At 29.1% G+C, this 12,766-nt stretch overlaps 1 protein-coding gene across 1 annotated transcript in view; it reads right to left on the bottom strand.

The window, feature by feature from the left end:
* Window positions 1-9,478: 9,478 nt before the first annotated feature.
* The window catches only part of LOC113389131 (amyloid-beta-like protein), a 71,015-nt gene continuing 67,727 nt past the window's right edge, over window positions 9,479-12,766 (bottom strand). The window contains exons 8-13 of the mRNA XM_026626184.1: window positions 12,150-12,440; window positions 11,998-12,087; window positions 11,676-11,938; window positions 11,452-11,593; window positions 11,206-11,382; window positions 9,479-9,943 (exon numbers count right to left, since the gene is read on the bottom strand). Of these exons, the coding sequence (XP_026481969.1) occupies window positions 9,824-9,943; window positions 11,206-11,382; window positions 11,452-11,593; window positions 11,676-11,938; window positions 11,998-12,087; window positions 12,150-12,440 (1,083 nt within the window). The 3' untranslated portion in view covers window positions 9,479-9,823. The remainder of the gene's footprint in view (window positions 9,944-11,205; window positions 11,383-11,451; window positions 11,594-11,675; window positions 11,939-11,997; window positions 12,088-12,149; window positions 12,441-12,766) is intronic.

Raw genomic sequence — 12,766 nt, forward strand, 5'->3', positions numbered from 1 at the left:
ATATATAACTATTTACATTTTTATTACAAATTTTGTGGTAATTTTAGGAAACTATATTGCAAAATGCTTTTTTTATTAATTTGTTAATGAATATACTTATTGCTGATAAAAACACGTCAAATACGTATACGTATAAACAAATAACATAAATACCTAAGTATATAAATAAGTACATTCCCATGTTCAAGAAATAAATTTCTCCATCGTCCATGTGGCATTGCTTGCTATTATTAAGAATTAATTAATTTGCCAGTTCGTAATAATTAAATAAAAAAATTATATTAATATATTTGTAACAAAACAAAACAAAAACACTGGTTAACAGTTAATTGAAAGTAAATGCCATGGATAAAATATGAATCATAGATTGAATAAACTGAATGGATAGTTTATAATTAATTAATTTTAAATTTGAATGAAATATAAAATAGATAAATAGGATAAAAATAATCCTATATCTTTCTCGTGGCTCTTAAATACCTCCTTGCGAATTTTCAGCTAAATCGGTTCAGCCGTTCTTAAATTATAAGTGTTGTAACTAACACGATGCTCTTTTATATATATATATATATAATAATTAGATATATAATGAGCCAAACAGATCAAAATATCAAAGGACTTTTGCTCCGTATCTCCAAAACGCGTAGACCTACCACTCCCAAAAACTTATCATTGACATATAAAGTTAAATAAATATGTCTTATAATTTTTGAATAAAGTTTTATTGGTAAATAACATTACAATGGCCACAGAAATGAGATGTACAGATATGATAATTAACATCAGGCGTTTTTTTTTATTCATTATTTATATTATTATTAATATTCATAATATTAATTAATCAAACAAATCAAATCTTACGTAGAAAGGTTATATATTTATGTTCATTTCGTCGTCTTCGTACATGTACCAATTAATAATTAATTAATTAATTATCATTTTTTTTTATTTTATTAATTAGCCACCAAAACATTTACCTATATAAAACATATCTGTTTGCGAAATGAACTTTTTCAGGTGGAGACAACTCCACCGGGCGGTTTTTTTAAAACTACAGCTTTTTTCTTTCCTGCACATCTAAGTGTAATTTTATTTTATTTTTTTTAATTATTATCAATTACACACATGACACTAACTATTTATAAGATTTTTTCGTTATTATCAATAATTATCATTATTAACTATATGGAACCTAAAAAACAAACGTTTCTTTTTATATATATATATATGTCATTTGTCAGAGATTTTTGAAGAAAATATTATTATTGCAATTAAACTGTACATTCAAGTATCAAGCTTCGATATTTTAAATTTTTTTCACTTATGCGATAGGTTTTTTTTAATTATAATAATTTACGATTATAATTATTATTTATATATTTATAGGTGATTAAATCTTAATGGTAATGTGTGAAATTATGCAAACTTTTTCGAAATTTTGAATTGGCTAATAAAACTTGTTTAGTAAGTCTTCCATACGTTTCGAATCCCAATTTGATCCATCACCCGTGTAATAAAGATGACTCAAATGAAATTCGAAACGTATTCAGGACTAGTTAATTGATAAAAAAAAATTCTATCTAATGAGAGAACTTTCTTGTAAACTATTATTTACTTTGCAAACTGATTTTCAAAAATTCATTAATCCGGCTCTGTTCAAGCTAGAGCTTTGAAATTCATGTCAATTTCAAGCTAAAACTATATATTTTTATGCAAAAATAAATTTTGTTACCAAATTTTAATTGTTATTAATATAAAAAAAAATGTTGAGATGATAACATTAGCGAGTACATGTTGTCGATGCAAGTACCTTATTTTCAGTTGTTAATAACAATAAGAATTTGTTAAATAAACACTATTGAAATTATTTTTGTATGAAACTATATTATTTTAGCTTTTAAATAAACCAAAAATAAAGTCTGTAATTTAAACAGAACCGGAGTTATAAATTTTGGAAAATAAATAGTCAAGGTAAAAATTACCCAAAGTTAAGAATGCCCTCAAAAAAAAAAAAAAAAAAATTAAAAAAATTCGTTGCAGCCAATTCAAATTCAAAATTTTTAATAAAGTTTGCATTTTTAACTCGAAAAAGTGTCAAGAAATACAAAAGTATATTTATTCTGTTATTTAGATAAGTGTTCGCTGTGTTTTTTTATAAAAAATAAATTTTGGAAAATAAAATTCATAGATTAAAAAAATTGTCAAAAATAATAAAAAGATAAAATAACAGATTTGATAATAATAATAGATGTAAATCAATTTTAAATTTAAATAGTTAATGAAATTTCTTTATTTATTACAAAAAAAAAACAATTTCTGTTGCACTGAAGTTGGTAAAAAAGTGCAATCGAAACGTGTGTGAAAATAAAAATAAAAATCGAAAAATTACAAAACAACTGAAGATGCGAAAAAAGTCCAACCAAAACGTGTGTCAACCAAAGAAATAAAAGTTTTTCCAATTTTCTTTTACAAATACCGTGTAGCTCTATTCCATATGACAAATAAATAAAATATGAATAATTCCATTATTATTATAATTATTATTATTATTACATACATGATATTTTTCAATGATGATTTCTTCAAAATTTTCTTAAATTAATTATTAATTAATTAATATCAGCAGAAGCGTGCTAATTAATTAATGAATGAATTGTCGATTTAATTTAATTAATGATATTTAATTCGCTACAAATTAATACTGGATTGATTTGAACTCGAAGTTATTATAATAATGTATGTATTTATGTGTATCACTACATGGGAGGAGTGGAAATAACAGAAAGTTTGAGAACCACACGTTGTGGTAATTTAAAATTAGTCCAGCTCTGTACTAGATAAATTTTCCCAAAAACAAAAACTGTATATCTCAATTCCAAAAAAAGTTATAATTACGAAACTAAAAAATGCACGTATGAAAAAACGAACTTTCATTTTATTATTGTAATTTGCACTTGACTGTACTTCCATCCAATTTTTTTTGATACGCCACTTTTTCCGCAATTTTGTCTAGATTCAACTTGTCGAAAACCAAAACTTTCTATTTCAATTCCAAAAAAAGTTATATCAAAAAAACTAAAAAAATGCTTGGTTATAAAGCATCGAAGATCTCACACAAGACCTTTATAGATCTCGTATAATAAATCTGATTATCTTGGCTGATCTTTTATTAATTGATCTTGAATTAATTTTAAAAATATCATCAAAGATCTAAATTGATTTTAAACATCTGTTTATAACAAAATAGATCATCAAAGATCTATACAGATCAAAGTAGAGTATGAATAGATCATCAAGGATCTAAGCAGATCAAAATAGTTCTTGATAGAACTGATTTTCTTCGTTATAGATCATCGGCGGTCAAAATAAATCTCGATTAAGATAAATTAATCTTCTTCGTGATCTAAATAGATCAAAATAGATAATCAAAGATCTATACAATTTAAAGTAGATTATGAATACATCATCAAGGATCTAAGCAGATTAAAATAGATCTTGATAGAACTGATTTTCTTCGTTATAGATCATCGAGGGTCAAAATAGATCTCGATTAATCTAAATTGATCTTCTTCGTAATCTAAACACATCAAAATAGATCATGAAAGATCTATACAATTCAAAGTAGATTAGAAATAGATTCTCGAGTATTTGAGCAGATCAAAATAGATCTTGATAAAACTGATCTTTGTTATTTAAAGTTATCTATATTTTAGCTTGATTATTTTATTGGATCATCATGGATCTAAGCAGATCATAATAGATCTCGATGAATCTATTTTTTGAGACAATAAATAGATCGTCAATGATCTCAACACAGATGTTAAATAGATCAAAATAGATCTTGATAAAACTGATCTTCTTCGTTATTTAAAATTAGATAAATTTTAGCTTGATTATTTTAATAGATCATCAAGGATCTAAGCAGATCGTAATAGATCTCGATAAATCTATTTTTTAAGATAATAAATAGATCGTCAACGATCTCACCAAAGATCTAAACAGATCAAAGTGATCAAAAAAGATCTTCAAAAATTAAAATAATCCATTAAAGATCTAGACAGATTAATTTTAATAGATCATCAACAATCTAAGGAGATCATAATAGATCTTGATAAATTTATTTTTTGAGATTATAAATAGATCGTCAACGATCTCAACTCAATAGATCGAAATAGATCACCAAAGATCTAAACAGATCAAAATAGATTTTCAAAGATTAAAATAATTCGTTAAAGATCTAGACAGATTAATTTTAATAGATCATCAAGGATCTAAAGAAATCATAATAGATCTCGTTAAATCTATTTTTTGAGATTATAAATAGATCGTCAACGATCTCAAAATAGATGTTAAATAGATCAAAATAGATCATCAAAGATCTAAACAGATCAAAATATATCTTCAAAGATTAAAATAATCCATTAAAGATCTAGACAGATTAATTTTAATAGATCATCAAGGATCTAAAGAAATTATAATAGATCTCTAGATTTTAATAGATCATCAAGGATCTAAGGAGATTATAATAGATCTCAATAAATCTATTTTATGAGATTATAAATAGATCGTGAAAGATCTCAACACAGATGTTAAATAGATCAAAATAGATGTTAAATAGATCATAATACTTCGATCTGTTTAGATCTTTGGTGATCAGAATAGATCTTCAAAGATTAAAATAATCCATTCAAGATCTAGACAAATTAATTTTAATAGATCATCAAGGATCTAAGGAGATCATAATAGATCTTGATAAATATATTTTTTGAGATTATAAATAGATCGTCAACAATCTCAAAATAGATGTTAAATAGATCAAAATAGATCACCAAAGATCTAAACAGATCAAAATATATCTTCGAAGATTAAAATAATCCATTAAAGATCTAGACAGATTAATTTTAATAGATCATCAAGGATCTAAAGAAATTATAATAGATCTCTAGATTTTAATAGATCATCAAGGATCTAAGGAGATTATAATAGATCTCAATAAATCTATTTTATGAGATTATAAATAGATCGTGAAAGATCTCAACACAGATGTTAAATAGATCAAAATAGATGTTAAATAGATCATAATACTTCGATCTGTTTAGATCTTTGGTGATCAGAATAGATCTTCAAAGATTAAAATAATCCATTCAAGATCTAGACAAATTAATTTTAATAGATCATCAAGGATCTAAGGAGATCATAATAGATCTTGATAAATATATTTTTTGAGATTATAAATAGATCGTCAACAATCTCAAAATAGATGTTAAATAGATCAAAATAGATCACCAAAGATCTAAACAGATCAAAATATATCTTCGAAGATTAAAATAATCCATTAAAGATCTAGACAGATTAATTTTAATAGATCATCAAGGATCTAAAGAAATTATAATAGATCTCTAGATTTTAATAGATCATCAAGGATCTAAGGAGAACATAATAGATCTTGATAAATCTGTTTTTTGAGTTTATAAATAGATCGTCAAAGATCTCAACGCAGATGTTAAGTAGATCAAAATAGATCTTCAAAGATTAAAATAATCCAATAAAGATCTAGACAGATTAAATTAAATTAAATTAAATATTATAAACAGAACAAAATAGATCATAGAGTATCTAAGAATGTTAAGATCTCGCAAGATCTATATAGATCTCCGTGATAAAAAAAAAATGACTTACATTTTTGGGTGAAAATTTAGGGTTTTCCACAAATTCCATCACCTCCTCCCACGTCCATAAAATATCCTAACGATTAAAAACGATTTTACACGAAACGAGAAAAAACCTATATTTACTCATCCACCATCGACTCTGCGACTAAAACTAAAACTAAAAACGGGATGAAAATATTCCTAAAAAAATAACACGTTATCAAATATAGCTGCAGCATTATTTCTTTTCATTTCTGTATTATATATTATATTTAATATATATTTATAGTAATTATCTAAATACATAAAAATCAATCATCAATAGTAAACGATACACCAGCTACTCGTCTAATAAAAACTTACTATATATATATTATAATTTTATATATCGATATAAAAAAATCAAGCGTGCCTTAATAGAGAAACAAATTTTCAGTTTTTTTAAAATAGAAAAAATAGTTTTAAATAAAACAATTGGAGGGCATCAAGATTCTCATCACTAAAATTTTCATCGCTCGAGAAAACACTAAAAGCGCTACTGGATTAAATCAAATTTGTCCAGGGGCGGCGGGGAATCGATTCACACGATAAATAGAATAATAAAAGACATAACACACGAGCATATAAACACAGAAAAATCGATAACTCCTAAACCGTTGGATGAATTTAAATGGTGTTTTTGGCAAAAATGTTTAGAATTAAATACTGTACAAATTTTTCTAACAACTTGAGGCCCTAGAGCAACGCCGTGTACTCTAAAATGACGCTTAAGATGACTCAATACCTGTTTCCGCGATTTGTACAGCCATGGATATAAATGATTTGATTTGCGCTCTAATTTTAAGGTATACCGAGTTGTTATAGGGTGTTTTGATGTTAGACAATATTGTAGATAATTTAATTTTGAACAAATTTCCTGAAGACATCGTTTAAATTAATCGAATGGTTTAAAAGTTACGACAGTTGTACTGCATGAGAAAAAAATGTCTTGAATTAACTTGAATTATTAATTATCTTTGATTCTCACGATTTATAGAATATATATGAACACAAAAAAATCGATAACTCTTGAACCGTTTGATAAATTTAAATGGTGTTTTTGGCAAAAGTGTTTAGAATTAAATACTGTACAAATTTTTCTAACAACTTGAGACTCTTGAGCAACTCGGTGTGCTCTAAAATGACGCTCAAGATGACTCAATACATGTTTCCGCGATGGATATAAATAATTTGATTTGCACTCTAATTTTAAAGTATACCGAGTTGTTATAGGGTATTATGATGTTAGACAATGTTGTAGATATTTTAATTTTGAACAAATTATTCATACGCACCATCAATATTGATCGAATGGTTTAAAAGTTATGACAAATACTAGATAAATGCATGAGCAAAAAATGTCTTGAATTAACTTGAATTAATAATTATCCTTGATTTTCACGATTTATATAATACATATATAAACACAAAAAAATCGATAACTCCTAAACCGTTTGATGAATTTAAATTGTGGATTCGGCAAAAATGTTTAGAATTAAATACTGAACAAATTTTTCTAACAACTTGAGTACCTAGAGCAACTCGGTGTATTCTAAAATGACGCTCAAGATGACTCAATACATGTTTATAAATGATAATACGATATAAATGATTTGATGACATAAAAATGATTTAATTTGCACTCTAATTTTTAAGTATACCGAATTGTTATAGAGTGTTATGGTGTTAGACAATGTTGTAGATATTTTAATTTTGAGCAAATTATTCATACACACCATCAATATTAATCGAATGGTTTGAAAGTTATGGCAAATAATAGGTTGTCAAATATCTCCCTTCCGCCTTTTTGTATTATAAACCAAGAGCAAAAAAGCGGAAGGGAGATATTTGACAACCTAATATACTAAACCAATGCACTTTGATGCGATCTTGAATTAGTTAATTATGGATCTTCAATCGTGATTTTAAAGTATACCGAGTTGTTATAGGGCATTATAATATTAGAAAAAATTATGAACAATTTAATTTTGTACGAATTTGCCGAATATATCATTTATATTAATCAAATGGTTTAAAAGTTACTAGATAAATGCATGAGCAAAAAATGTCCTGAATTAACTTGAATTAATAATTATTTATTTTTAATCCTGATTTTAAAGTATACCGAGTTGTTGTAGGGACTTATGTTGTTAGACAATATTATAGATTATTTAATTTTGTATAAATTTGCCAAATACATGATTTATATTAATCAAATCGTTTAAAAGTTACTAGATAAATGCATGAGCAAAAAAATGTCTTGAATTAACTTGAATTAATAATTATCGATTTTTAATTCTGATTTTAAAGTAAACCGAGTTGCTATAGGGCATTATAATATTAGACAAAATTATGAAAAATTTAATTTCGTACGAATTTGCCGAATATATCATTTATATTGAACGAATTGTTTAAAGGTTACATAATATTTAGTAAAAAAAATGGACAAATATTTCAACAATTTAGAAAAATTTAATATTTTTCCATTACCATCGTGTGCATCAAACCCCTTCCAGCTCCCTCATTATAAAAATCACCACAAACTTACGTTCCACAAGCAATTTTTTTAAAATATTTATTCGTTTTTAAATTAAAACAAAAAACAATAATGTTTTCGTAGTAGCACTTTTTGTTTTGAGTAATTTCGCTCTAAAATGTGTCTTTGTGAATAAAATCTACAAAAATCGTGTCAATCATTCACTTTCTTTTTTTTTTAAGTATCTATACCACCATTTATTAACACAGATTTGCTGTAATTGTCGAAAATAATAATATAGGGTATGCCATCTAACATTTTTCATTTTTTTTCAACGGTCAGCCGAGGCTTTTTTTCTTCATTTTTGAATTAAATTATTAACTGAATTAATTTCATTATTAACTGAAAGGATTGTACTTTCAAATAGAAAAAGAAATTTTAGAAAATATTCAGTAATTTGTAAAAAAAAAAATAAAGTTATTTGGCGGACCCAATAATAGTAATAGTAACAGAAATCGCTTTGCGTTTTCAAAGAAAATTGAAAATCGAGTATAATATTAGGTTGTCAAATATCTCCCTTCCGCCTTTTTGTATTATAAACCAAGAGCAAAAAAGCGGAAGGGAGATATTTGACAACCTAAATTGTACCTCAGATTTCTAGTTTCAGATGCGATTTTAAAATATACCGAGTTGACGTAGGGCTTTATGATGTTAGACAATATTATAAACAATTTAATTTTGAACAAATTTGCCAAATATTTCAATTGTATCAAGCAAATACTTCAAAAGTTACAAATGATAAACAAATGCACAAACAACGTCAAAGTTTCTAGTTTTGAAAGCTATTTTAAAATATACCGAGTCGTCGTAGGGTGTTATGATGTTAGACAATATTATAAACAATTAAATTTTGTATAAATTTGTCATATATTGCATTTAAATCGCATGTACGGTTTAAAAGTTATGATCAATGCAATAAATAAATACACCAAACACCGTACTACGTAAGATTAGTGTGAGGGCTAGTATGGCAAAACGCAACAACAAAATTTTTAATAAAAAAAAGGTATCAAATTTTGTTGTAAACAAATTTATCGGCTTTGTTAAATTTATATGAGGTTTGTGTAATTTATAAGGTTGTCAAATATCTCCCTTCCGCCTTTTTGTATTATAAACCAATAGCAAAAAAGCGGAAGGGAGATATTTGACAACCTAATATTTGAGCATTACTTCAAGAAGAATAAAATAAATTACACAATTAATTTATGAAAAACAAAGGTAAAAATACTACTTTCTGAATAAATCAGGGTGGTTGTTGTCTTTAAGATACAAGTGTATTATTATATTTGTTCCGCCTATTTCAACAATTACAGCATCCCGTGTCTTTTCTATACCAGGAGCAAAATCCATAAAAACGTCTTTCCAATACTAAAATCACATTCAATCTATAAAAAAGCATATAACTCCTCCACATAATTTTCCACCTGGCATCATGCGACATCTCTATCAATTTTACCCCCGGCTTATCACAAATAATCCCACACTAGTAATTATTTAATAATCAAGATGTCAATTAGAAAGTGTGCGACTATCATCTCTCTTGGAATTTAAATGTTAAATTAAAATTGAGAATTTAGAAATAGATTTAAATAAAAGATTACTCTTTCACTTCGAAATACTTATACGTTGGATTTTCATATCCGTTCACTTGCATGTTGGCAACATGTCTTTCTTCCGGTGTCACCGGAACAGGAACTGTTCCGCACCCCTGATCAACCTAAAAAAAAATAGATACATTAGACCATTACTAATTTGGTGCAAGTAAAATCTAACTAGTTGGTTTGGTATTTAGCCTTGAGGCAAGTTACATGAACTTCCCGATATGTGTAAATAATCGACCTAATCAATAAAAAAATGAGTAAATAATATACTTCATCAATCCTACTTTTAAAAAAACGATAATAATTTTAGCAAAGTTTGACGAATTTTTAAAATTAAACTACTTGACGTAAGGCCGTAATATTACAGTAAGTTCTATAAGACCATGATGTATATCGCCAAAAAAAGTTCCATGAAAATCGGCTTAAATTTTTTTTTCAACATTTAATTACAAGAAAACGGCTCGGTAAATTTTCACCTAAAATTAATCAGTACCATTCCCAACTGATATCTTTCGAACAGTTTTTGATTTTTTTAAATCGGTTCGATAGGATGGGCTTAAATGTGGACGAAAAGTTTAACACTTTTTTTTCGAATTACAAAGAAACGGCTTGTCAGATCGTTGCACAAAACTGACAAACGATAGTCCTCACCGAAATACATCAAATGGCTTTTAAATTTCTAAAATCGGTTCAGGCGTTTTTGAGAAAACGTCGATCAAAAGTCTAATTTTGACAAATGCCAAAAAGACCATACTGATTTTTGCAAACTTTGACGAAGTTTTGAAGCTGAACCAGTTGTCGTAGGGCCGTAATATTTTAGTATGATCTAGAAGACTATGGTATCTATCGTCAAAAAAATAATCATAAAAATCGTCGAAATTTTTTTTTTTTAAACTTTATTACAAGAAAACGGCCCGGCCGATCTCTACCAAAAACTAATCAGCACGATTCCCAACCAATATCTTTCGAACGGTTTTTGAATTTTCAAAATCGATTCAGAATTGCGGGCTAAAACGTAGACAAAATTTTTTTCACTTCTCTGCCATTTATAAAGAAACGGCTTAGCCGATCGTCGCACAAAACTGACAAACAATAGTTCTCGTCGAGATACATCGAATGGCATTTAAATTTTTGAAATCGGCCCAGCCGTTTTCGAGAAAACGTCGATTTACGGCAAAAAATCTGTTCACATACACATACACACAAACACGCGCGCGCACACACACACACACATACTTTTTCCTTAAATTTGGTCTCATTCGATTCAGAATGGCTTGAAACGTCGAGAAAACATAGAATTAGCGAATCGGATTTTTTGATGAAAACATAAACTTCTCCTTCGGGAAGTTAAAAAGATTTTACTCCTTTCCTTCGTCACCTCAACAAATCCTTGCGCTCCTGGCGACCTTGCAGCTCTCCTTTTGGCGACTGCAACTCCGACGACGACTGCTGCAGCAAGGGCTACTCCTGCAAATGCCAGTGTAAAGTACACACTGCGCCCTTCACCTAAACGCCCTGAAGGGGTAAATAAGTCGTGGGTGCGCAGAGAGTAACCCTGGAGGAAAAACAGAAGGTCATCGAGGTTTCTGGTGAAATTTTAGGTAAGGCACCAAAATTATGTTACCGGTTCTCCATGTCCCAAATCGTGCGTCATTGCATGCGAAGCCCTTGCTTCTGTTTGCCTTTGTAAGGCAACTTGCTCGACAGCCCTTTGTACTGCTGCGTCGTCGACGACGCCACTGTTGTGCTGGGCTGCTACCAACGGCCTAAGAAAACAATACATTGGTTTTAGCTTACCAATCCAAATCCAACATCCAAAGACAACCCAAATGTGTCTTTTATCCTTACCTTTGTGTTGAGCTAGAAACAACTTTGACTTCGCTCTCGTCAGAATCCCGTTGATCCTCCTCTTCCTCGAGGTCCTTAGGCTCCATTTCCTCTTTGTCGGGGGTCTGCTCTTCCGTGACTGCTACTTTGGCAGTCAATTCGTGTCTGGCTGCTTCAGATCGCATTTTTTCCTGGCGTAATTCCGCCCTGGCACGAGATCTCTGCTCCTTGCGCTGCTTTTCGAAGAGGCGTTGTCGCTCTTTTTCTGCCAACTTGCGCTCCACCTGGGTAAAAGACCGAGGGTAAGTTGAGATTTTTTATGCTGATGTGTGTTTTAATTTACCTCTGTCCTGTATTTGTCCAAAATAGCGATTTCTGCGTCTTCCGTCATGGCCAACATTGAACCTGGAGTCTCGTCTTTGGAACGAAGCGCCTGCAAATACAAATCAAAGTTGTAAAATACCAGTTAAAGGATATGAGTTTTCTATCCATTACCTGTATGTAGTCGTCCATAAGTTGTCCAATTTTATCAGCCAATTCGGGGTATCTCCTCAACATCTGCATAGACTGGTTGACAGCCCTGTCGATGTCGACTAAACGTTCAAGAGTTCGTGGTCTTTCATTGGCAGCGGCTTCCAAACCGCCACCGGCGGCTGAACCTCCATTTCGACCTCCGTTGCCGGTGGTTGCTGACGCCAATAAGTGGCGGTAATGAGCCAAGGCGTGGGCGCGATCTTTGTGAAGGGCTCGGAGGAGTTTTTGGAGACATTTCTGCACTCTGTGAGTCTATAATAGATACAAAAATCAGAATTTGTTGATGCATATCGATGGTTTTCTGACGCAACCTCGTATCTCAGAAACTACTACTTTTCAGGAGAGATAAAATACGTTTTATAACGAATTTTTGAACTGCTGTTAACAATTTTTTTTATAAATTTTAAAAATATTCAATTTTGTGACAATTATTTGAGACTAGTATGATATTACAAACAATTAATCATTATTTTTTCTTCAATTCTTTGAGATACGTGTTTGTCGCATGGAAAAAAATGTAACATACGTGGTTGCGTCAAGTTGTTTTCAAATAAGAGTACATGAATAACTTTTTTCAA

The sequence above is a fragment of the Ctenocephalides felis genome, unplaced genomic scaffold, assembly GCF_003426905.1.
Source record: "Ctenocephalides felis isolate EL2017-DRISC unplaced genomic scaffold, ASM342690v1 CF-g0.4_SCAFFOLD_03573, whole genome shotgun sequence".
NCBI classification, from domain to species: Eukaryota; Metazoa; Arthropoda; class Insecta; order Siphonaptera; family Pulicidae; genus Ctenocephalides; species Ctenocephalides felis.